Source organism: Tenrec ecaudatus, chromosome 3 (genome assembly GCF_050624435.1).
Source record: "Tenrec ecaudatus isolate mTenEca1 chromosome 3, mTenEca1.hap1, whole genome shotgun sequence".
NCBI lineage: Eukaryota > Metazoa > Chordata > Mammalia > Afrosoricida > Tenrecidae > Tenrec > Tenrec ecaudatus.
In genome coordinates, this window is record NC_134532.1 from 143,009,365 (window position 1) to 143,034,889 (window position 25,525).

General features: G+C 39.3%; 1 protein-coding gene across 1 annotated transcript in view; it reads right to left on the reverse strand.

Annotated features, from left to right (window-relative positions):
* Positions 1-25,525, reverse strand: part of CFAP299 (cilia and flagella associated protein 299) — a 695,469-nt gene that overhangs the window by 11,856 nt on the left and 658,088 nt on the right. Inside the window, exon 5 of the mRNA XM_075544913.1 lies at positions 23,927-24,056. Coding sequence (XP_075401028.1) covers positions 23,927-24,056 — 130 coding nt within the window. The remainder of the gene's footprint in view (positions 1-23,926; positions 24,057-25,525) is intronic.

A 25,525-nucleotide genomic window follows, 5' to 3' on the forward strand; every position in this document is an offset into this window, starting at 1 on the left:
CAGATATGTTAACAGAAAACCTCCAACAACTATAACAGAGTCAGCAGAACAACTCTTCCAATAGCAAGAGAAAAGAAAAAAATAGAAATCAGGCAGAGCTAAACCAGTGGGAAGACAAGAGAACAATGCAAAAGATAAATGTAGCTAAAGGCTTGTTCCACAAAAGAATTAACAAAATTGACAGTCCCCTGGCAAAGCTTATCAAGGATAGAAAGGAGCAAACTTAAATAGCCAGGCTGAGGAATGAAACAGGGGTAATAACAACAGACCCCAATGACATTAAAGGGATAATCACAAAGTACTATGAAGGTCTGTATTCTAATGAATTCAGAAACATGGAAAATGGATAGATATTTAGAAAAACAGTCTCTCCCTAGATTATCTAAGATGGAGATCAAGAACATCAACAAACCCATAGTGAAAGAAGAAATAGACAGGGTCATCAAAAACCAACCAACAAAAAAAGCCCCAGGGCCAGATGTCTTTACAGAATAATTCTACCAAGCATTCAGGGAAGAGTTGACACCGATACGCCACAAAGTATTCCATAACATAGAAGAGGATGGAAAACTCCCAAACTCATTTTATGAAGCTAGCATTACTTTGATACCCAAACTGGGCATAGACCCCACAGGTATAGAGAAGTACAGACCAATATTTCTAATGAGCATAGATGCAAAAATGCTTAACAAAATGTTGGCTAATAGAATACAGAAGTATATAAAACATATCATCTACCATGACCAGGTAGGATTCATCCCAGAGATGCAGGGATGGTTTAACATCCAAAAATCTATCAATATCATATACCACATTGAAAGGAAAAAGGATAAAAACCATATGATAATATACATAGATGCAGAAAAAGCATTTGATAATATACAACATCCATTCCTAATCAAAACACTCATGAAGATAGGATTGGAAGCTAAGTTCCTCAAGCTGATGCAAGCTATCTATGAAAGACCAACGGCCAACATCATAGTCAATGGAGAAAAGACAAAAACAATCCCACTGAAAAAGGTTACAAGTCAAGGATTCCCCCTGTTCCCACTTCTATTCAATATAGTTTTGGAGGTTCTGGCTAACAACATAAGACAGTGGAAGGATATCAAAGGGATCCAAATGGGAGAGCAGGAAGTGAAACTATTGCTATTTGAAAACGACATGATCCTCCTGTACATTGAAGACCCCAAAAGCTCCACAGCTGGAGTAATTACAGCAATAGAGGAATATGGAAGGGTGGTAGGATACACGATCAATAAACAGAAGTCAGTAGGTTTTCTATACACATCGGACAGGACCATGGAAGAGGGGATTAAGAAGGAAGTACCCTTCACAGTAGCTAAGAACAAACTGAAATACCTAGGAGTATATTTAACAACAACAACAAAAAAAAAAACAAGTTCAATGCTATACCAATTCAAATACCATCAATCTTCTTCAAAGAATTGGAAAAACTGACTTCCAATTTCATATGAAGAGGGAAGAAACCCAGAATTAGCAGAGTACTCCTCAAGAAGAAGGACACAATTGGAGGACTTGCCTTACCCAATTTTAATGCCTATTACACAGCTAGTGATCACAACAGCATGGTACTGGCACAACGACAGACACTCATACTAGTGTAAAAGAACAGAAAGCCCAAGAATAAAACCATCAGCATATAGACAACTGATCTTCGACAAGGGTCCCAAAACCATCAAGTGTGAAGCGGATGCCCTTTTTTAACATGTGGTGCTAGAAACAATGGATATCCACATGTAGAAAGAAGAAACAAGTCATTTACCTCACCCCATGCACAATAATAAACTCAAGGTGGATCACAGACCTAGAAGTTAAACCTCAAACCATCAGGACCATCAAGGAGGGAATTGGGACTAACCTCAGAGCACTGGCTCAGGAACTCATAGGCTCACTGCAATAGGGAAGTGTACACACACAGGTGAACTGGAAATCGACAAATGGTATTTAATAAGTGTAAAGCCCCTGTACACCTCGAAAGAATTCACCAAGAGGGTGACAAGACAACCCACAGACTGGGAGAGGATTTTTAGTAATGACACATCACACAAACGGCTCATTACTAAAATCTACAACACCCTCATACCCTGCACAAAGAGGAAAACAGTTAACCCCCCTAAGAAAGTGGGCAGAAGAACTGAAAAGAACTTGCACTAGGGAGGAGACCCATATGGCCAATCAGTCTATGAGAAAGTGTTCCAGGTCCTTAGCCATAAGAGAAATGCAAATCAAAACAACCATGAGATACCACCTAACACCCCCGAGGCTAGCCCAGATCATCAAATCAGGGAGCAACAAGTGTTGGAGGGGCTGTGGTGAAGTAGGAACCCTCCTCCACTGCTGGTGGTCGTGTAGATTCATACAGCCACTGTGGTAAGCAATCTCGCGATACTTAAAGAAAATGGAAATTGATCTACCTTATGACCCAGTCATCCCTCTACTGGGCATATACCCGGTAGAAGCAACAAATAAAACACGACCAGTCATCTACATTCAATGTTTATTGTGGCACAATTCACAATGGTAAAGACTTGGAAACAGCCTAAGTTTCCATCGATAGATGAGTGGATTAGTAAACTCTGGTACATACACACAATGGAGTACTATGAAGCACTGAAAAGTATGGACAATCACATGAAACATGTAATTTCGTGGGAAGCTCTGGAAGGAATCATGTTAAACGAGATAAGCCAAACAGAAAAGGGCAAGAATAACATGAGTCCCCTGAGGTAAGTACAATCAGCATGCCAGGAATAGAAGAATAAACATCTATCTCGCAATAAACGGGTGAAGCGTAGATAGTTGGAGGGAGGGCAGGCCACATTTAGGGAGGTACATGAGAGTCCAACATAAAGGAGAAGGGGGCAGGTGGAGGGGGAAACGAGGTAGGGAGAAACTGAGTTGATGGCATGGGGAAACAGGGCACTAACCCACCCAGGGGAGAGTATTGGTTGGGTCCGCACAGAACTGGAACATGCATACTGACCCCACCATGACACGCCAAACCAGGAGAGCAACGTAACATGCAGAGCAATCCACAAAGAGACTGGACCACACGCCGGACCTAGCCAGAATTAGCCCGACCCCCACCATCGAAGGGAGTACCACAGAAAATGAAAATAGATAGTCTGGTGTGGGAAAGGAACTGACCTACCACACCACACCCAGAAGGAAGCTGAAGCAAAGGAAGGAGGAAGAACAGAGTGGAGCACACCTGGTCCCACCAAGCTCAGAGGACGATAGCCTGGCTTGGAGGGCCCAATATACAGAGAAAACCATATAGCTGGCCCCACAGTGAGATGCAACATCCTTCACTGACCCATGGCCCTAAACGGGACAGCACCGGGACACAATGATGGATGTGCGACTGTGCTGGCCCCACCACACTGAGCAAACCACTGGGGGCGTGCAGTGGAGCGGCAGGGGAAGCAGGCCAAGGAGGTCCCGAGGGAGTATAAAGGATACACTTTGGGGCCAGGACATGGCACCCCATCAGACTCATCTGAAAAACTTTAAAGATCAATACACAGACCTTGAACTACTAACAGGCTTTTTTCTTTCTTTTTGTCTTTTTGGTTTATTTTTTTCTCTTCTTTTAAATTTTGAATGTCAGTGGATTTTTTGTTTGCTAGCTTGTTGGTGTTGCTTCCGTCATCACCATGTTCTTATGTGCCACTTTGGTGTTGTCAAAGCCATCCCCAATTGTATGCACATATTACTATATCTGCAGGTCCACCTAGATAAGATAGGTTGGACAAACAATGTGAGAAGAAAATAATGGGATCAATGGTCCGGAAGGGACATGAGAGTGTGGGAGGTAGGTGGAGGGAGGAGGTGTTGGCCAAACCAGGGACAAGGGAACACTGAGGGGTTCAAAACCAGTGGAGTGAGGGGATGGGAGGGCTGGTAGGGAGTGACCAAGGGCAAGGTACCTGAGAGGAATTACTGAAACCAGAGTGAAGGCTGAACGTGGTAGTGGGGCAGGAGGAAAGCAAAAGGAAATAGAGGAAAGGAGTAGGAGGCAAAGGGCATACATAGAAGCCTAAATACAGATGTTTACATGTGTAAATATATTTATGATTATGGATGAAATAGACCTATGTGAATATATTTATAGGTTTAGTAGTAGGGTAGCAGGTGGACCTTGGGCCTCCTTGCGCGCATTCCCTTAATACAAGAGCACCTTGCTCTGCTAAATGGTCATTTCACGATACCCACCTCCCCAACATGATCGCTGAAGACAGACATGTGCATAAGCAAATGTGGTGAAGAAAGCTGATGGTGATAGGCTATCAAAAGATATAGTGTTTGGGGTCTTAAATGCTTGAAGGCAAACAAGCGACCATCCAGCTCAGAAGCAACAAAGCCCACAGAGAAGAAGCACAAAGCTTGTGTGAACATGAGGTGTTGAAGGGATCAGTTAGCAGACACCAATGAACAAAAACCACCATTGTGTTATCACCTTCCCCACATAAACGCTGAAGACAAATGTGTGCATAAGTAAGTGTGGTGAAGAAGGCTGATGGTGCCTGGCTATCGAGAGATATAGCGTCTGGGGTCTTAAAGGCTTGAAAGTAAAGCGGCCATCTAGCCCAGAAGCAACAAAACCCACAAGAAAGCAGCACACCTACATGTGTGATTATGAAGGGCTGAGGGGACCAGGTTTCAAGCACCAAAGGCAAGGGGGAAAAAGTCATATCATCGTGAACGAGGGGAGTGCATTTTGGGGACCCAATGCCCATCTGTAGATAACTGGATATCCCTTGCAGAGGGGTAGTGGGGAGAAGATGAGCACTCAGTGTTCTGTGTAGCAACAATGAAACTCACAACCTTCCTCTAGTTATTAAACGCTTCCTACCCCCAGCTATCATGACCCCAATTCTACCTTGCAAACCTTGTTAGACCAGAGGATGCACAGCAGTACAGATGGGAACTGGAAACACAGGGAATCTAGGACAGATGAACTCCCCAAGACCAATGGTGAGAGTGGTGATACCGGGAGGGAAGGGGGCGTAGAAAGGGAGAAGTGATCACAAGGATCTACATATAACCTCCTCTCTGGGGGATGGACAACAGAAAGGTGGGTGAAGGGAGACGCCGGGCAGTGCAAGATAAGATAAACTAATAATTTATAAATCATTAAGGGTTCATGAAGAAGGGGGAGTGGGGAGGGATGGGAGGAAAAAAAGGAAAATGAGGAGCTGATTCCAGGAACCCAAGCAGAAAGCGAACTTTGAGAATGATAAGGGCAATGAATACATAAGTGTGCTTACACAATTGATGTATGTATGGACTGTGATAAAAGTTGTATGAGCCCCAATAAAATGATTTTTTTAAAAAAAGAGTCCTAAGTAGTGTGATAATTCTCTTGCTATACTTCTGTAAACAATCAGACAAATCTAATGTGAGCATTTACTTATATTATGGTAAAAATAATTCTAAAATTATTATGATATGACGGTGAAAGGAGGACTGAGAAACTTTGAAATGGCACAAATAAAATAGTGCATATTTGAAATGGGCAAAAATGAAATAATGCATATTTTTTCCAGCTCTCATCTGAGTATCCTCATCTCTGAGATGCATCACAAGTTTGTAAATTGTAGAAACTTGACAATAATGCAAATGATTCCTATTTATAAAAGCAAAGTGTAGTTGTGTTCAGGGGGAAACTGGCCCATTGATTGACCTGTTTTCATCTATTTTAAAATTCGCTTTAGAATTCCTTATTCCCTTTTTATGCATCTGCTCTTTGAGTTCTCCTTTGAATGAGTTGTAACATCTTACTGAACACAAAGAGAAACCAGTTTCCTTGACTCCCTTCAGATTGGTGCAGCCCATGTGCTTCAGAAGGGACCCAGCTCTGCGTTTTTGTAGCTGTGATTGTTTTTTCAGAAGTGAGCCATCCAGACTTTCTTATCCAAAGCTTCTTGCTGGAATTGAACTTCCAGCCTTTGGTCCAGTCGCCTAACACTAACCATTTGTGCAACCTAAGGACTCCTAATAGTTCAATGACATCTCAAGCATCTCTGAGGGATAGTCGCCTGACATACAACAGAATAAAACCTTCCCTAGTCCTGCTCAATCCTCAAACTGCTAGTATGGTTGAGCCTATCGTTGCATCCATTGTTGTTGCTAGGGGTCATAGAGTCATTTCCAACTCACGACCTTATGCACAAGAGAAAGAAACACGGCCCAGTCCTGTACCATCCGCACAATTGTTCCTGTGTTCAGGTCCCTTGAAGCAGCCGCTGTGTCAATTCTTCTTTTTCACCTGCCTTCTTTATCAAACATGATGTCTTCCTCTAGGAACTGGTCCTTTTTGACAAGTCCAAAGTATGCACGATGAAGTCTCACCATTCTTGCCTCTAAGGAGCATTTTGGTTATACTTTTCCTGAGAAAGATTGGTTCCTCCTTTTAGCAGTCTGTGATATTTTCAATATTCATCTCCAGCACCACAATTCAAAGTCATAGATTCTTCTTTTGCATTCCTTATTCAATGTCCAACTTCAACATGCATACAAAGCAATGGCATACACCATGGCTTGGGTCAGTTGCAACGTAGTCCTCAAAGTAGTGTCCTTGCTTTTTAATACTCTAAAAATGTCTTGCACAACATATTTACCAAATGCAGTGCATCTGCTGATCTCTTGATTACTGCTTCCATAAGCATTGATTGTGGATACAAACAAGAACAATTCTCGACAACTTCAATCTTTTCTCCATTTATCCTGATTTTACTTATTGGCTCAGTTGTGAGGATTTTGGTGTTCTTTATATTGAGTCTTAATCTATACCTAATCTATTCCTGAATTTCATCAGCTAGTGCGAATCCTCCTTGCTTTCAGCAAGCAAGGTTGTGTCATCTGTGTAATTCAGGTTGTTCCAAAGCTTCCTCCAATCCCGATAACACATTCTTCTTCATATAAGCCAGCTTCTTTTAGGATTTGCTTAGCATACAGGTTGAAAACGTGTGGTGAGAGGATACAACCCTGTTGCAAACCCTTCCTGATTTTGAGTCACACATTACCTTGTTCTGTTCTCACGACCATTGGTAGAATTGTTAGAATCCATAAAATTAGGGCATTAGTGCGATTGAGCGGGTTCACACCAGTTTGGCATAACTGATACCCAATTCTATGTTGAGTTTGGTGAGCCTGTTGTTAAATTGGCACTTGTACTAAGGATTCTCTCTAAGCTGGCCAGGTGGGAGGCTGCCCAATGTGGAAATCACAGATTTACATGCCTCACACTTTAGTGCTCATTTGCACCACAGTGTATTCTAAGTGCCTGTCGTCTCTTCTGTTCATAGGTATAAAAGATTCAATGGAACTCTGCTTGTGATATTTATTTACTGATTCAATAAAACTCATTCTACTGTTGATGAAATACTACCTTTTAATCTTTGTGTTTGTTACTTCAGTAAACAAAAATGTATAACACAAAGAGGAAAAAAGTGCCCAACATCTTGAAGGTCTGTCATTTGTTTTGCTTGTGTTCTGCCCCAAATTCTCACAAGATATTATGAGTGAACTACACCCTTCCTGGAAGCATTCAAAGAGCTAAAAATATTATTAGTACAATTGCTGTCAGTTCAGCAGAAGCAGAGAGGGTGTTTAAAAGATGCACATAATATGTTCAGAGAAGAAAAATTGCTTGTTTCTAATACATCAAACACAAAGACTACCTCTACAGGCATGGGATCCAACACCTACAGTCAAAGGACGGGCAAGGATGAATCACACAACTGTGGATTCTCGGATAAAAGCAAGGAATATTGCAAGTGAGGATGCTAACCAAGAAGAAATATGGGAATATATTAAATAATAGGTTCATTGTTTTCTGTCAGGTATTATTTAATATTTTCATTAATATTTTAAAATTCTTTCTTTAACCTAATCTAGTTTCATGTGGTTCTTTTATTTTTTAAAGTATTATCTGTATGAAATCACAAACTACCTTTCAGTATATCATTTTAAAAATTATTTTAACATACTTTTTAACTTAATGCTTTTATATTTATATACTTCATATTATATACTTTAAAATACTTTTAATATTTTTAAATACTTACAAGCAGTCATTAGGTTGTTAAATTATTGGAATCTCACCACTGAATTGGGGGTCTTCTTCTAATTTTCTAATCCTGTACTTTACACCAAGACCATCATTCAAATATATTTGATGTCTATCAATAAGCGCTTCAAGCTCTCCTCACTTTCATTTGTATTTTTCTCATTGTTAATCAGTTTTCTTCCAATCGGGCGCCTTATTCTTCATCAGATAGTCCAGCTAACCTGAATATTTGCTCAGCATGCAGTTTGAATAAATTTGATGAAAGGATACAACTGTCACTTGATCTTTTCATTAATGCGTTCAATGAAATCCTTACTACCTATAAATTTTTATCTACATGAGAACAATGGTTCTACTTTATTTAAAAAAATTATCACTAGAAATGGTTTTCCATAGAAAACAAAAAACCAAATAAAACTAAAACAAAAGCAGACCCTCTACTATGGAACTGATTTCAATGCAGAGATTCCAACGGCTAGGACAGATTAGCACTGCTCCTTAGGGTTTGTGAGACTGCAAATAATTACCTTTCTCTGTGGAGCAACAGGGAAAATTAAACGATAATTTATACCTTTGAATTATGAGACTGATCCCTCAGAGGCAGGGATGGTAAGATTTTTGTCATCAAATTAGGCAAGCTATCCCAAGGGACCAGTTCCTAGAGAAAGAGAATGTGCTCGATAAACGAGGGGGTTACCATAAAGGAGACAGACCTTCAACCAGATGGGCTGACACAGTGATGGAACTCAAGTATAACAAGCTGGTTAGCTAGCTCAGGACTTGACCGTGCTTTGGTTTGTCTTACATATGATCGCTATGAGTCAGAACCCGCAACAGGGAGAACAGGAGATGCGGAGTGATGATGAAATTGGTGGTGTCAGTTGTCGCATGGCTGCCTGCAGCAGGGAGCAGGCAGATGGAGAATGGAAAGGCCGATTCTAGATCTTTAACTCACAACAGGGACAGTTCACTCTAGAGTCAGCACTCTGTAGAGTAGTCTCTCTCCTAAAGTGCATTTGCCATGGGGGAAGCTGCGTAAGACAATCTCTATTTCAGCTATTTGTAGTTTCATTCTACTAATATTGCACTCATAACGAGCTTTATGTGAGAGAACGAAGGTGGTCATCAATGAAATATTTTCATAAATATGCATTAAATCAATTTTGTACTTTATAATTCTGTCAATTAAAAATGTTATACAGCTAGATCATTCTAAGGATGCTTATATTTAAAAAGGCACAATTTCTGGAAATCATTTCATACATTAAATTCCTTTGGGAGATATCCCAGTAGTGAATGATTTAACTGTTTACTATTTGATTTTTATATGTAACATTTATTATACAGATATATACCACATGCTGTCTTTCAGAAAATGTATGACTTAATACATAATTCATGGCCCTAAATGTTTTGTTATTGCTATTTCCCCAATAATAAGAAAATATGATATATTGACCTGCATATGAAAAAAAACTGCTATTATAACTATAAAAATAAATTAATATTTGCTGTTTTTGTTGTTAGGTGTCACTGAGTCCATGTCTTAGGTTAGTTATTTGAGGCAATATACATACCTGAGGTCAATCACCAATATTTTTCCTGAAAATACTTTGGCAACTACTTGCATTTTTGCCAATCCAAGTGAGTTTTTCTCTCTGCAGTTTGTCTCGATCACTATTCTAACTATTGTATTCCCTATGCCAATATATATACTTCAACCCTCATCACCCTCCTTTGGAATTTGAATGTCTCAGAAAGTATAAGAACGTGCAGGGGTGATACGTGTTTAAGAAAGAGTCGTGGATGTTGACTATTTGATCAATTACTGAGGCCAGAAGAAAGCAGACTCTTTCATACAGAAATTGTTGTGGTCTTGCTTCTGCAAGGATGGCTCCTTTGTCATAAGGACCAGGTCAGTAAAAGCACGGGCCACAAAACTGCTGTGTTCTCTCCCTCATTCCTGGGCTCTTTGGTGTTCTCCCTGATGACAGTGCATTGTTTAAAAGGTGAACATGAAATGGGGCTACAATGCTCTTCCTCAATGTCCTCTACCCCCATTTTCCTAGGCCACATTTGTCCCTCTTCAATAGAAATGTAAAATAACAATTTTTTCTTTATCATGACTGTTTTACTGATATGTACACATTTTCTGTTCTGGAGATCTTTAACTTGGAAAAGTAGAGAGTTGTAAGGTATGTATGGACGCAATTACTAACCATCAGTGTAGGTGTAGTGACAAAAGTCAGTGGTTCCTTCCTTCAGCTCACCATTCCCACACTACCCTTCACACGCATGCTCATGCTCGGGACACGAAACACCAGTGATCTATCTCTAGGGGCTACTCCCTAATTACTGCACATCAAATTCGAATCCATTTTCTAGGTCAAGAGGAGGCCATTACTTTTAAGTTGAAGTAGTTTCAATTCCTAGAAGCTAAGGCCTGTTAACTAATTTTTAATATATTCCTCAGGGCCACTTTGATTTTTAGCAGCAGTTAGTTGAGTAAATACTTAATTTATATGTGGTAGGCTTTCAGCTCAGGTATACCAGGTGATTGCCCAGGGGAAAAACATTTAAAAGCTACTAAGTGTGTGGGTGTTTGGGGGCGGGGGGGTATAATCAACCAAACAGTCAGTAATTTGGGCAGCAAAACCAGAAAGTTGGCAAGCCCTCCCATATGCTTAATCACTGTGACTGCACCACAGTGAAAGCAGCGCTGCCCAGAGGCCTCCAAGGAAGACCCAGGAGCCAAAACATTGGTGCTGGCCATTCAGCAAGTATCCCATGCTGCTCTGGTCCAGTATTAATTCTAGGTTGCAGTGGATTTTGGAGATTTTGCTTAAACGTATTCTATTTAACACACACACACGTTTCAAAAATTTCATGAAAAAATGTAATGAAAAGAAAATAGATTTTTTAAATGAACCTTTCCAAGAGATTAAATTTGAAACATCTGCCCAGAGGAAGTAGGAATGTTATAGACCTCCATTTGGAGGAATAATTTTATGCCGTTAGAGGAACGATTTTAAGTCTGTGCTGGATGGGATTTGAAGTTTCAGGTGTTCAGGGAAATTAAGGGTAGGCAATGAACGCAGAGGATCACATTAAAGAGGCAATTAACACCTCTCCTGCTCATACTAGCAAGTACAGTTGGGTGGGGAGTTATTTGAAAAGAAAGGACTGGGCAGAGGAGCTTTGACAGGTGCTGCCTTATTTTCCCTCCTAATGAACACAAAACAAACAAGAAAGCCAATAAAAAAACATTATTATGGGTAGAATTTATTTTTCATTAAATATCTTGTTGGTGTAAGTATCATTAATATATACTAATTCATCAGTTGGTACTTTTACACTTCAAGGAAACCAATAAAGTCAATCATGTTGTGTAGTCCTGTTTCATATCTTTTGCCATATGTCCCATCCTCAGAGAAAAAGAAAGAAGAACTTGAAATATTTGTTTTTAGGATCTTGTCTTTTATACAAGAATGGCTACGTATGTATTTTTAAATTAATAGGGGAATTGCTTCTTTCATCCACCCAAAGATCATCACGGTTGCCCTGGACTCTAGGATCAGCAAAGAACCAGAGGATTAGGTCACCTACAAAGGAAATGTTGCGACCAGGGGTAATTATTCTGTTTCAACCAAAAATAGCAGTAGCTCTACATATGTTTTGAGTACCTAAGATCCTAAAATATTTTTAAGCTAACCTCAACAATTTCAGTGATTATTTTTGGACCTATGATTTATTCCTTTAGCAAATATTTAATGCTCAATCTTCTCAACCCACAGATATTTAATGAGTCTCAACCATGTACATTCATAGTGATCCTTTAGGACAGAGTAGAACTGAACCTGGGGCTATCTGGGACTGTACATCTTTCTGGAAGTAGAAAGTCTCATTTCCTCTCAAGGAGGGGATAGTAGTTTGGAACTGCTGACCTTGTGGTTAGCAGCACAACATGTGACCCACTATACTACAAGTCCGCGTGGACTCAATGGCAGTGAGTTTGAACCACACACTGACACACTGAAGAGATAAGGAGGAACACGCCCAGCAAGGGTTCCTGTCAGAGGTTTCACAGTTACACATTCCTTCCACGTCTGTGTAAAATGTGAGACTTTGGACAAACTCAGTCTCTGAGGCAATTCTTACTGAGGTAGTGATAGTGAGAATAGGCGCTTCCATCCTGTCTTAATTACATGGTGCTGGATAACAGAAATACCACAAGGGTGGGTGGGGCGGCTTTTGGCAAACAGAAACGTATTGTCTCAAAGTTTGAGTCTAAAATCTGCGATCCAGGCACTATGTCTCAGGGGAGGTTGTCTCTTTATGTCAGTTCTGGGAGATGGTCCTTGAGCTTGCACTGTCTCTTCAGTGACCTCCATGTGCCATGACATCTATCTTCCCCTATGTCTGCTGGCGACTCTGTCCAGATCTGACCATTTCACCTCACATACGTGATTGACTACAAACATACCCTCCCTAAATGCTCTCTTAGCAAGACAGAAACAGATCAATTCCTAAATAACACAGTTATAGGCGTTAGGATTCAGGATATATTTTTTTGAGGGATGCAATCCAATGTGTAACAGAAGCCCATACTACAGTGATTCAAATAAATGGGGAAAATAGCATCAATTAATAATTAATAATCTGAAGCATGCAGTGTAATCATATTTCTATGAAAACCTTTCAGAAATCTTTGGTGGGTTGTCTGTATACTATTTGGTTGGTTATGAAGTCTTAAGAATGTGTAATGTAAGTAACTTTAAGAGTGTTGGATTAAAACGCATTTTGAAGGGAATGGCATTTTATAATGAAATATGTCTACATAAAGCGATGGCTGTCTGATTTAGCTAACCTTTAGCATCGCCATGGACACTTAACCAGCTGTGCATGCCTGCTGCACAGCACCGACTGGGTCACTTTGAACCATTAGGGGTGGAGAATGGGATTATGCTTATAACTCAATTAGCTAGTGTGACAATGAAAAGGGAAGGGAAGATGTTTTCCAAAATGGACAGAAGTTGCTCCTTGTCTACCCATGGTGGGCTCAAAATGAACATTGAGCGTTTGGGAGACTAGTTTGTATTCTAAAGTAGCTCATTTTTTCTGGTTGCACAATTATTATTTGAAAAAAAAGTAGTCAACATTTGAGGATCTCTTTCCTCTAGAAAAGGTCCCTAAATAGGGCAAACGGTTTGTGCCCAACTACTAACAAAGAGGCTGTCCGTTTGATGGTGGAACAAAGGCCTCGTGAGCTGCTTCTGTAAAAACCAAAGCAAGGGAACCCTGTGGGGCTATTCCACTTTCTAACGCACGGAACTGCCTAAAGTAGTATCAACTCCACACGGTGTTTGTTTGTTTGTTTGTTTCTGTTTTGTAGTTGGCACTCTAATACAATCTGCACAGAGGAAATAATTATGTCCTGCTAAATGGATTACAATGTGTCCTGCGCATGAGGCACTCGATTTCACTCAATTTCATCAACTTTTGACATTTAATAGAACACACACTTCTCAAAGCTCTTAAATGTGTCCTTTTTGGGTGCCCACTGATCAAGCACCTGCTTTTACAATGGCCTCTACTAGACCCTACACATGACACAGAAGACTCTCTGACAGAATTTCATGATTCTCATGCAATTGATTTTCAAAAGCACACCAATGAAATGTAACCAATGCAAAAGATGTCAACTTCTATCAAATGGCTTAGATATTCTGATACTTAGCTATTTAATCTAAATCACAACACAAATGCCATAGATTCTCACTGCACTGCGAGGTGATTTAAAAACACACAAACCAAAGGACTTGGTACTATAGCTTGAGTTCAAGTTTTCTTTCAGAAAGTCACCGCCATTACTCACCTTACTGCATTTTACCTCTCAGCCTGATTGCATATTTGTATCAGCTAGAGAGCCACTGTGAACCAGCCTCATCCTCCACCGTAGACCAACTCAATAGAAAGCAGCGGAGGAAACACCAGAGTCTCACAGATTTCATATCTAGCCCAGGTGGAGAACCACAATCTTACCAAGATCTATGTCATCCAGAAGCGGCACACCTCACTCTCACTCCAGTCTCCGAGCCCCCACACGCACCCCTCTCACACATTGGAATAAGATCTTTTGGTTACTATTTTTAGGTAGGTAGGAAATCTCTAAGTTTTGACTTATTTATCTGGATGATCAGTAGATGCAGTATGATAAACTCAAAAATGGGTTAACTAGAGCAGGGCCTCTATTTCTAGATATACCACAGGGGAAGACGAGGGATTCTAGGCTTTTACTCAAGTACTCTCTCAATGCAAGAACACTCTGTTCTATTAAACTATTAAACTGGCATTCCATGATGCTCACCTTCCCAATATGATCGCTGAAGATAAAGCAGGGGCAGAAGCAAATGTGGTGAAGACAGCTAATGGTACCCGCCAGTCAAAAGAAAGTGTCTGGAGTCTTAAAGGCTTGAAGATAAACAAGTGGCCATCTCGCTGAGAAGCAACAAAGTCCACATGGAAGAACCACACTAGCCTGTGTGATCACGAGGCGTCGAAAGGATCAGGTATCAGGTATCATCAGAACAAAAATATCATATCATTGTGAATGGGGGGGGGGAGTGTAGAGTGGAGAGCCAAAGCCCATCTGTATGCAACTGGAAATCCCCTTACAAAAGGGTCGTGGGGAGGAGACAAGCCGGTCAGGGTGCAGTATAACAATGATGAAACATACAACTTTCCTCTAGTTCTTTAATGCTTCTTCCCCCACCCCACTCCCTGCCCCCCCACTATCACAATCCCAATTCTACCTTACAGATCTAGTAGACCAGAGGATGCACACTGGTACAGATAGGAAGGAACTGGAAATACAGGGAATCCAGGTCAGATGAACCCCTCAGGTCCAACAATGAGAGTGACACCAGGAGGGTAAGGGGAAGGTGGAGTAAAAAGGGGAACCGATCAAAAGGATCCACATATAACCCCCTCTATGGGTGATGGACAACAGAAAAGTAGGTGAAGGGAGACACTGAACAGTGTAAGACATGACAAAATAACAATAATTTATAAATTATCAAGGGTTCATGAGGGAGGGGGGCAAGGAGGGAGGAGGAAAATGAGGAGTTGAAACCAAGGGCTCAAGTAGAAAGAAAATGTTTTGAGAATGATGATGGCAACAAATGTGCTTGACACTATGGAAGTATGTATGGATTGTGATATGAGTTGTATGAGCTCCCAATAAAATGATTCTAAAAAGAAAAAAACAGAAAACAACAAAAAATAAATTTTAGAAATGGAGAAAAAAAAAGAAACTGATTATGTTAGCAATTGTACAATACTGCTTGATGTGATTGAACTAAGGGACAATATGAGATCTGTATTAGCTTCCAATAAAAATGTTTTGGAAGAAACCAAAAAAAAAAAAGAAGAATTTATTTAACCTGTACAAATTAACAGTTCATGTATTGTGATTCATAGCTGGCCTGTGCTTGTGTAATATTTTCTCATCAATATTTTACTTATTTTTCTTTTAATAAATAATTTTACTCCAGGCTCGTACAGCTCTTAATAAAAAAATCCAGCCTTGGAAAACCAAAGGGGGCAGTTCTACTTTGTTCTGTAGGCTCCCTGTGAGTTGGAATCAACTAGATAGCAGTTAATTGAGTTGTTCCCCTCTTCTGAATTGTCATCATGCTATCATTGTCTCCAGTTTTTTTTCCCTTAGTCTAATTACTCAGCATTATTTAAGACCTACTGCTTCCCTGTACACCCTCCCTGCCTGGTCATCCCCCGTTTCTATGAAGTCCAGCCCAAGATGATTAACAGTCTTGAATTCAAGGCTTCTCATGTTCTTTTCAGACTTAATTCCTACTCCACTCCTTCTCCAAGCCAATGCACCAGCCACATGGATATATTTAGGCATTCTTGTCCCTGTTCCACTCTGATGAATTTTATCTTTTAAAGACATTTCCTCCCTGATATTATTCACCACCGCATCTCTATGAGTTTAATTCCTCATGCTTCCCTCCCCACTAAGATGAGGGGACTTTCAAAAGTTTATGGAAAAATTCCATCCTCTTAATGTCCCTTTTCCAAGAATTTTTGAAGTCCACGCCCTGGTGATGTAGTAGGTTATGCGCTGGGGTGTTAAAGGTAAGATCAACAGCGCCAAATCTCCAGCCACGCTGCTGGAGAAAGCACGGCCTTTCTACTCTGGTCAAAGTGTCCCCGTTCTACTCTGTTTTATGGGGTTGCTCTGAGTTGGGTCGGCTCCATGCCAGTGAATTGAGTTGGATTGTGTGACCTACTCATTATCAAACACCCCTCCCTTGTTTCTTCCCCATCCTCTCTTCAGATCAAACATAACGTCTTCTTCCACTGAGTTCCAAACCCATCTTTCCTTGGTCATGTATCATTTTCTGCTTTCTATTGCAATTCTATATTTTACATTCCTGATTTCCCTAAATAAAATGAAAGCATTTGGAGGGCAAAGTGTTGATATCGTGCTCATCTGTGTGTCTCTCATGCTGTCTCTTAATATTTGAGTTTCAGCTCCATTGCTAGTTTCTATTATCCGTTCATTTTTGACCTTGAGAAAGTAATTTAACCAGTTTGAGTCAGACTTTTTGTGTGTGTGTGTGTGTGTGTGAGTCAAAAACATGTTCTAATTCACCAGTCTTAATTTGAGGTATCTTAAATTACATATTTCTGGGACTGCACAAGCTCACTTGAGAACACAGACCCAAATAAAGATTTCTAAATGACCTCTACAAAGCCTAAAAATAGGCAATGCTAGCTACATCCACTGATACATTTATCTAGATGTGTTCTCTGACTTAGTTGGATTAACATAGAATAAAAATGGCAATCATAGTTCTTGTACTCCTGCTGCATTACGTATCAATGGCCTACTCTCAATTTTGAATTAATGTAGCATTGCTTTTGTGTGTGTTTTGAGGAAGTAGTTCATCATTTATGAATGTTTGCTGAGTATCTTATAACCAGGAACATTTTCCCAAGCTATGGGTGCTCACAAGTCTTTTAATGAATTGGGGCTGGAGGAGAATATCATAATTAAGAAATAACTTTATTTTAACAATTGACTCTTATTAATAGTAGATCATAGAGATTTTAGACCTCCAATGTTATGGTAAAATTCAAAGCAAACTTTCCTATGGTAATGTTTCTTAAGTGTAAAAGAACTGCCCCCCCCTTTTATTTGTCCAGAAAATGTAGGGGAGTGAGTACAAAGTGCTTCCACACAGACTTTCTAAAGATAATGCACTGGAAACATTTTGGTGGGTGTGAATCACTCAGACAAGCATTCTTCACTCAAAAATAGAAACTTGTCTTATTTATTCCAGATGTTTTACAGCTGGAGGGAAGTTAAAGCCATGGCCCTGTTTTCAATGCAACCAAACTCTTACTGCATTTGGAATTTCTTAACCAATGAACTTAGATTACTTGTTCTAAGACTCACCCAATTTTCTATCTCTTTTTCCCCCTTACTGTTACCATTCACAAACAACTGTTTCATGAGAACCAGTTCTAGAATTTATGAGTCTACATCTCTGTTGCATAAAGAAAACACATCCTGTTTATCACTGTTTCCCCCTTTACTTTATCTTCTCTTAGGCACCTAAGATTTCAAAGGCAGTGTTTAAAGCAAATAAAAACAGAGTTGAATCATATTGTTTTAAAACTATTTTATGGGATCTTAAAGATGAAGTTACATGGGGGTGTTCATTTTAGAACGGAGTTCAATGCATTTTACTATGGAAAATCTTTTATGGTTAAATCTTATTCTTGTCATTATATATTTATAGCCATGGTGTTGGATACCAGGGAGAAGGTATCATACGTGGTAGAGTTAAAGGGGAGTGAAAAAGAGGAAGGTCTTTTACAGGGTGGATTGACAAAGTGGGTGCAACAATGAGCTCAAACTTATCAACAATTGTGAGCTGGCGCAGGACCAGGACCAGGACCAGGTGGGATCACTATGAGCTACAATGGAATGAATGGCACCTAACCACCACCGCCACCACCACCGCCGCCACCACCACCACCACCTCCACTACCATCAGCACCACCTCCACCACCACCGCCAACACCATCAGCACCACCACCACCACCACCGCCAACACCATCAGCACCACCACCACCACCACCGCCACCACCGCCACTACCGCCACCTCCGCCACCACCACCGCCACCACCTCCACCACCACCACCACCACCAACACCACCACCAACACCACCTCCACCACCACCTCTACCACCGCCACCACCTCCACCACCACCTCCACCACCGCCACCACCACCACCACCTCCACTACCATCTGGACCACCTCCACCTCCATCACCACATGTTGGATGTATGAAAAATATTAGGGTCATGGATCTTTGAGTGAGCTGCAAAGTATACAGGAGATGAACATATTAATGATCTATCTTTCCCATAAAATATGAATGCTCATGCATTCATATCTGAGGATGCAATGGTGGAGAAGCTGTCCTTTTATAGAGAAGGGTTTCTAAAATATGGCTAAAAGACAATCTGTATGGAATCACACCAGCTGCTAATTAAAAGTTTTCTGAGACCAGTTGAATCAGAGGCTCTGTGAATTGGAACTGAGGTTTTAGACTCAGGGACCCTGGAGGTCAGAAACAAAGAACAAAAGACTAATTTTCCCTTGTGAACATTAAAATCTAGGGAAGATAAATGCATTTTTAAAGTACATGTAAATAATAAGCAGCTTGTTTATTGTTACTGATGATCATTGGTTTTCCAGTGTGTATGATCTTGATTTTCAAAAAGTTAAATTTAAAATACCATTTAAAGAAATATATAAATATTCAAATATCATTAAGAACCTAATGCATTAATCCCTGCTTTGACACTCATTAACTCAGTCCTTGTTCTTTTTGTAAAACTTACAAAACCATTTCTACAAATTTCACCATGACTTTAAAAAATCATAATACAATTCTTCCAGGAAAAGGAAAAAAGAGAAGGAAATACTATATTTTAATGTATTGTTGACTAAGTCATTGAAATGCCATGATTGATTATTTTTCAGCTGAGTGTTTTTAAGTTCTTTGAACTGTGTTCAATTAATAGTTAGTGTTCAATGATTCCCCCAGAGACTATAAAATAAAATATCTATGACATATATTATTGAAATCTATGTATGCTATTAGTTAACTACTAGAATAATAATAAATTTTAATAGCTGATTTCCACATCTTAATTAAGCTATTAAAGGGCTTGTAGTGCAATGATTAAAGCATTCAGCTTCTAAGTGGTTCAAACTGATCAGCTGCTCTGTGGAATAAAAATATTTCAATCTGTTTCTGTAAATATTCCAGCCTCAGAAATTCTTGTGTGGAAGTTCTGTTCTATCGATAAATATGTTATGATTCAGAATTGACTTGATGGCAATGGATTTGATTTGTACTCATGAAACAATGAGCAATTATGTATTTTTTAATGTATGATAGAGTTTCAAAATTTTGTGGAAAACTTAGCAGAATATAATGTAAAAAGTCAATACGTTTTTGAAATCACCTCATATGGAATTTAGCCTTCTAAAACTAAGTGGCTGTGAATGCCTCCTATTAAACTTTCTGTACTTTTCCTGAATCAATCAAATATTGACACAATTTGTGAGAATAAAAGAGGACATAGTTGAGATAAGCATACTGGGGAACTTCTCGGACATTCCTAGATACATAAAAAAAGACTGTACACGCATTCTGACTTAGTCTCCTAATTTTGCTAAAACAAACTTGAGAACTTAATGCTCATTTCAAGGAGGTAGTATAGTGTCAGAAACTACTAGCTGTCTAACATAACTATTTCTTTTTCTTTTTCTAGGGACCCCCATTTTCAGCTAGGTGTACAGGCACCTGAATACAGATCACATTACATAGGTGTTGATATAGCTATATATGACCACGTGACTAAACGCTAAAATCATAGCCAACATAGATATGGTAGCTTTGGGGAACCTTCTAGAACCACTTCGAAACCAAATAATTTTCTGCTTTGAATTTTTTGCCAAAGCCATGTGTTCTCATTAACTAAAGGCTTTTCAAACATTATGAAAAAAATTGAGAACTCTATTTTGAAATAATTAGTGGGATGTGTTCTGAGGATTCTGATGCAAGTGTTGGTGCAGTGAAGCCCATTTCTTCAAGTCATTCGCCTATTGTGCTCCTGCCAGAAGATCTCCCCTCCCCCTCTACCTCTCTCTCTCTCTCTCTCTCTCTCTCTCTCTCTCTCTCTCTCTCTCTCTCTCTCTCTCTCTCTGTTGAGTTGATTCTGACTCATAGTGACCCTATGGAGATAGCTTACACTGTAAGTGAGACAGCTGTCTCCCACTAAACTTCAGAGGAGGAAAATATAGGTAATCCCTACATGTACCATGGGTCTCATATGGGCAATGAGGTCCTGTTCTTTGTGTCACTTACCCTATTCTCCATGTTGCATTTACTATGTGGAAGTTTTGATGAGAGAGCCAATTTGGTTCATGGTGACGAGGACCATCTGGTTCAAGGCAACTGTGGAGCTGCCATATCAACATGGAATTGCCAATATCAAGACTCGTGTGTAAGCCACTGTGTAGGGGCTTCTAATGTATGCATCTGATTCTAATTGCATATGATAAGTCATTTCCTGCTACACTGTTTAACCACTGTCTGGAAGTTTCTAATATCTGCAGCTGAATCTGATTGCAGATGATAATTAATTTCCTGCTATGGAATTTTATTCATATTTTCTTTGAACATATAGTTATTGAGCATCCTCATGAGAAAGAAGCTATAATAAATGAATATTAAAGAATATGTATTATGGATCAAAAAGTTTTTAGACCCTGACTCCTCCTTTCTTTGGATCTGTCACTGTCCTTAACCCATGTGTATAATATAATTTGTTTCTTTCACTCTAAAGATTTTCCCCTTTAGATTCTCAATTATAAATGGATACTTCAATATATAAAATATTTTTAAAAGAATTGAAATACCTCCAAAACACTACTTTCAATAAATTTTCAGCCTTTTTTTTCTAGCCATGTCAACTCATGGCTAAAATCAATCAACATGCAAGTAGTCTTAAAATAAGTAAGATGTATATATCTGTCTTTAAAAATGGAAGTGTCATGGAAAATACATCTTTATAATATTTTAATAAAATGTGTTTAAATATCAGGGTGGTGATGTTAGGAGCCATAGTGAGTTCTCTTTCCTAGTGGCTGAACACAGCAGTCACTATGTTGCTATATCTTGAGTCTTCTTTTTTGCTAACTTCTACTTTACTAAGCATAATGGCCTGCTCCAGGGACTGGTCTCTCCTGATGACAGGCCCAATGTACCTATGAGGGAGTCTCACCATCCTTGTTTGTAAGGCGCATTCTAGCAGTACCAACACAGGCATGTTCATTCATCTGCAGTCCCCTCTATATTTAATCTTCTTTGTCAACACTATAATCTAATCTTTCCAATTCATAACCCAGTTTTGGAACTCATGGAAGGTGACTGAAAACAATATGGCTTGGGTCAGGTGCACCATAGTTTTCAAATTATCTTCTTCATTTTGTAACACTTTAAAAAGATCTTTTGTAGCAGATTTGTCCCATGAAATACATCATTTGATTTCCTGACAACTGCTTCCTAGCACATGGTTTGTGGGTCAAAGAAAAATGAAATGATTGGCAACATCAATGTCTTCTCTTTTTATTGTAGGGTGCTTAATGTACTGGTTGTGAGTCGTGTTGGTTTGGCTTTCTATGTTAAACTGTAAACTATATTGAAGACAGTCGTCTTTGATCAACAGTAAATGATTCAGATCCTCTTCCCTTTCAGCAACCAAGGTTGTTTCACCTGCACGTGGCAGGTTGTTAATGAGTCTTCTACCAACCCTGCTGCCCATTCTTCTTCATATGGTTCAGTTTCTTGGATGATTTTCTTAGCATACATATTGAATGATTAAGGCTCCATAATATAATGCTTTTTTGACAATTCAACCCACTGACATTGATTCAATTACTGTTATAATTTTTGAGCCTGAGAATATTTATAGGAACAGATAGCCTAATTTTCCTTCTGTGAAATGGCTACAGGGCTTGAACCACTGACTTTGTGTCTAAAGTCTAAACATCCCCAAGAGCATCACCGAGGATTATGTTTCTGTTTTTGAATATCATTTAAATTTGTCCCCAAACTCTTCATTATTATTTCTGTGATAGATTTGGTGGCAATTTATCTAGGCCAGCATTTTCAGTAGATTTGAAATTGAGACCTAATAATCTCCCCTGATGTAACATAACACAGTATAATCCACTGGGATCTGCTTGGATCAGCTAAACAGTTACATGAAGATTAGAATAACAGGAAACCTTCTTACTCAGTTCAGAACCTTGATACAAGTGAAAGAAAAATTCTTCAGTGGTTAGGGGGGAATTGCCTACTTCCTATATAAGTGGATGCTGTGGGGAAACTTGTTTTATTTTTCCTGGCTCTGGTTCTTACATCTGGCTCAGCTACCTCTGGTTCTTTGGACTTGAGCCAACAGCCTTTTATATTGCCTGCCAGCCTGTCCTGGAAACCACCAGTAGCCTGCCATCAAACCTGCTCTCTGACCTGGTGAATTAGGGTTAGTTTACCTCTGACTGGCCACATTTGTTTCTGGTGTTCTTACCATTCTTGGGTTCATTCACTACCAAAACTACGTGTGTAAGAAGATACATACATATATACATCTATATATACATATATGTGTGTCGATCACAGTCAACAATAAATGTATATATTTATTATCATTATGATCAATAATATATTAAATCATTCTATTGTTCAATCACATCCAGTAAAAATGTACATTTGTGACCACAGTTTCCAAACATTCTTTCTGAACCCCTTGATAATGTCACCCTTTCACCCTACCCCCACCTGTATGCCCCCTCCAGCCAAAACCCTTATTTCACTGGCTGACGCTATAGGCTCATAGACTCAAAAATGAAAGACATATACTGTAACTTCAAGAGGGTGAACTCCAATGACATAACACTGCTGAGATATCCCCTAATATGTGCAATCATAAAACAAACAAAACAGTCCAACCACCAAATACATTAAGTTTGGAAACAAGATCAGATCCAGCATTCATCGTAGGGGGACTCTGCTGACAAGGTTTGAGAGTCCAAGTCAGGCTTATGCCTTTGACCTTCTGCACTCAAGTCACCAATGTACTCTGTTTAGTGATCGCTCTCCTCCTATCCCTCCACTGTAGAGAGAGGGAGTCTTATTTCCTACATAGTTCTACTAATGAATCTTGGCCTCCCACTGTAATTCATAGCCTTCTGCAAACCAGATTCTTGGTCTTTTGGCTCTGAGACTAATCCCTGCCTTCAATTTTGGATGATACGCTTCACAGTCCATCGGTGACTGACAATGGCGGGCTTCTTTTCCACCTTCAGGAAGCAAACATGGAGGGGAAGGGTGCTATAGGACAATGTAGCAAAGGAATTAGATGGTGCCTGGCCATCAGATAAAATAGCATCTGGGGCTTAAAGGGTTATCTGCTGCTACAACAATTGTGTGAGCCATTTTCTTGATATAAAGTCCTCTCTGGTTTTGCTGCTGCAGAGAACTGAGCCTAACACAATTATTAATTATTTATTACTATATAGAGATTGTTCAAGATTTCATTTTTCTTACTTCTAAATTAAAAAAATTAAGATGATCAAATATTTAACACACATTTGAATAATGACTTCCATATAATCCAGTTGTAAAGAGATCTTGGTGAAAAATAAAAATTACCTTGGGGTCCACATTGAGAATTTTTCTATCTCTTTTGTATTTGAAGAGTAAACCTTCTGGATTATCAGCAATCACTTGATAATTGGGGCTTGAATTCCAAACAGCAACATGACTATCCCAGTTGTAAAAGCTATAAATAAATATTTATAAAGTTAATTAGTATATGCATTAACAAATGGAGAGCAACATAGTCCGTATGATCATAAGAACTCAACTGAAATAAAATTTCTGCATAAAACTTTCAGCTAGTTTCAAATTAATTCTTTCCTTGCAGGTTCTGTTTCTCGAGAACATGTTGATTTTTTGTTTTCAGGTGTTTTTATAAGTGTGACCTTTAAACATCTTCAAGTGAACATCTAAGAAGTAGAGCACCAGACAAGTATGCACTTGGACTTGTATGTAGGACATTGACCTGATGATAAGCTGCATAAAACTTTTAAAAATTGGTTATTCATTACTATGAAATTTCAAAAGTTAGAAATTACCTGCATTTATTTAATTCAGTTACCCTGACTCTATGCTGTTTTGTTTTGTTCTCTATCATTCTATGTCTTCCTTGTCACATAATGGACCTACCCTCACACTGAATTTTGCTGTTGTGTGAGGCAAGAAATTAAGAAATATATATTAAGGGCATTTCTTACAATTATCCAAAATGTAGTCTATTAACCTTCATATTTTTGTTGCTCAGAAAGGATTGCTTACAAGGATTATATATATTTCTATTACTGGATTGGGAAAATATTAGTAAGAACTTTTCTTCCCCTACTAAAATTTCTATGGCTATGACACAGTAGTGTCTGTGCTTTCTGAAGCACAAAGTTTTAAAAAGTGATTTTTCAAACATCTTTGCTGGCTTCCTTAGTCTATGCAAAGGATTGAGAAGAACAGTTGAGCATTCATAGCCCATTGTAAGTCTTTTCATTGGCTGAATTCAAAATTGGAGTTTATCAAGTCAAACTTCCTGGGGACACATTCAATCCCATGGAAAAGGGATTACGGACCAAAGTGACTATGCAACCCAGTTGGGCTTTGCATTACAGTATAATCAACAATAATGAAGATCGCTTGAGCTTGATCATACTGCTCAGAAGTTTGCTAATTTGAAAGGAGGATATGGGTGTGATTATTAACTTCACACATGTGCCTAAGTAATTATTTATGAAATAGATTCAGATAATCCCCAAATACTGTATGACTCATACTTATCCCTGGAGGGATGCTATTTAATATCACTCATTCCTATCTTGTGGTTCAGACGTCAAATTAAAATTTCTATTGAGGGCATGGCACCCTGTCAGACTCGACCGGAAAACACTCCTAAAAGCCTGAACTATTTACAGGCTTTTCTCTTTTTTGGTTATTGGTTTGTTGTTGTTGTTTTGTTTTCTTTGCTTGCTTTGTTTTGCTCTGTCCTGCTTTTGTGCATATTATTATCTCTTTAGGTCTATCTGGATAACATAGGCTGGAAAAACACACTGGAGAAGGAAACAATGAGACCGATGCTTCCAGGGGGACATGGGAGCGGGGGAGGTATGGGAAAGGAAGTGGGTGTTAAAAAAACCCAGGACAAGGGAAAACAAGTGATTCAAATTGGTG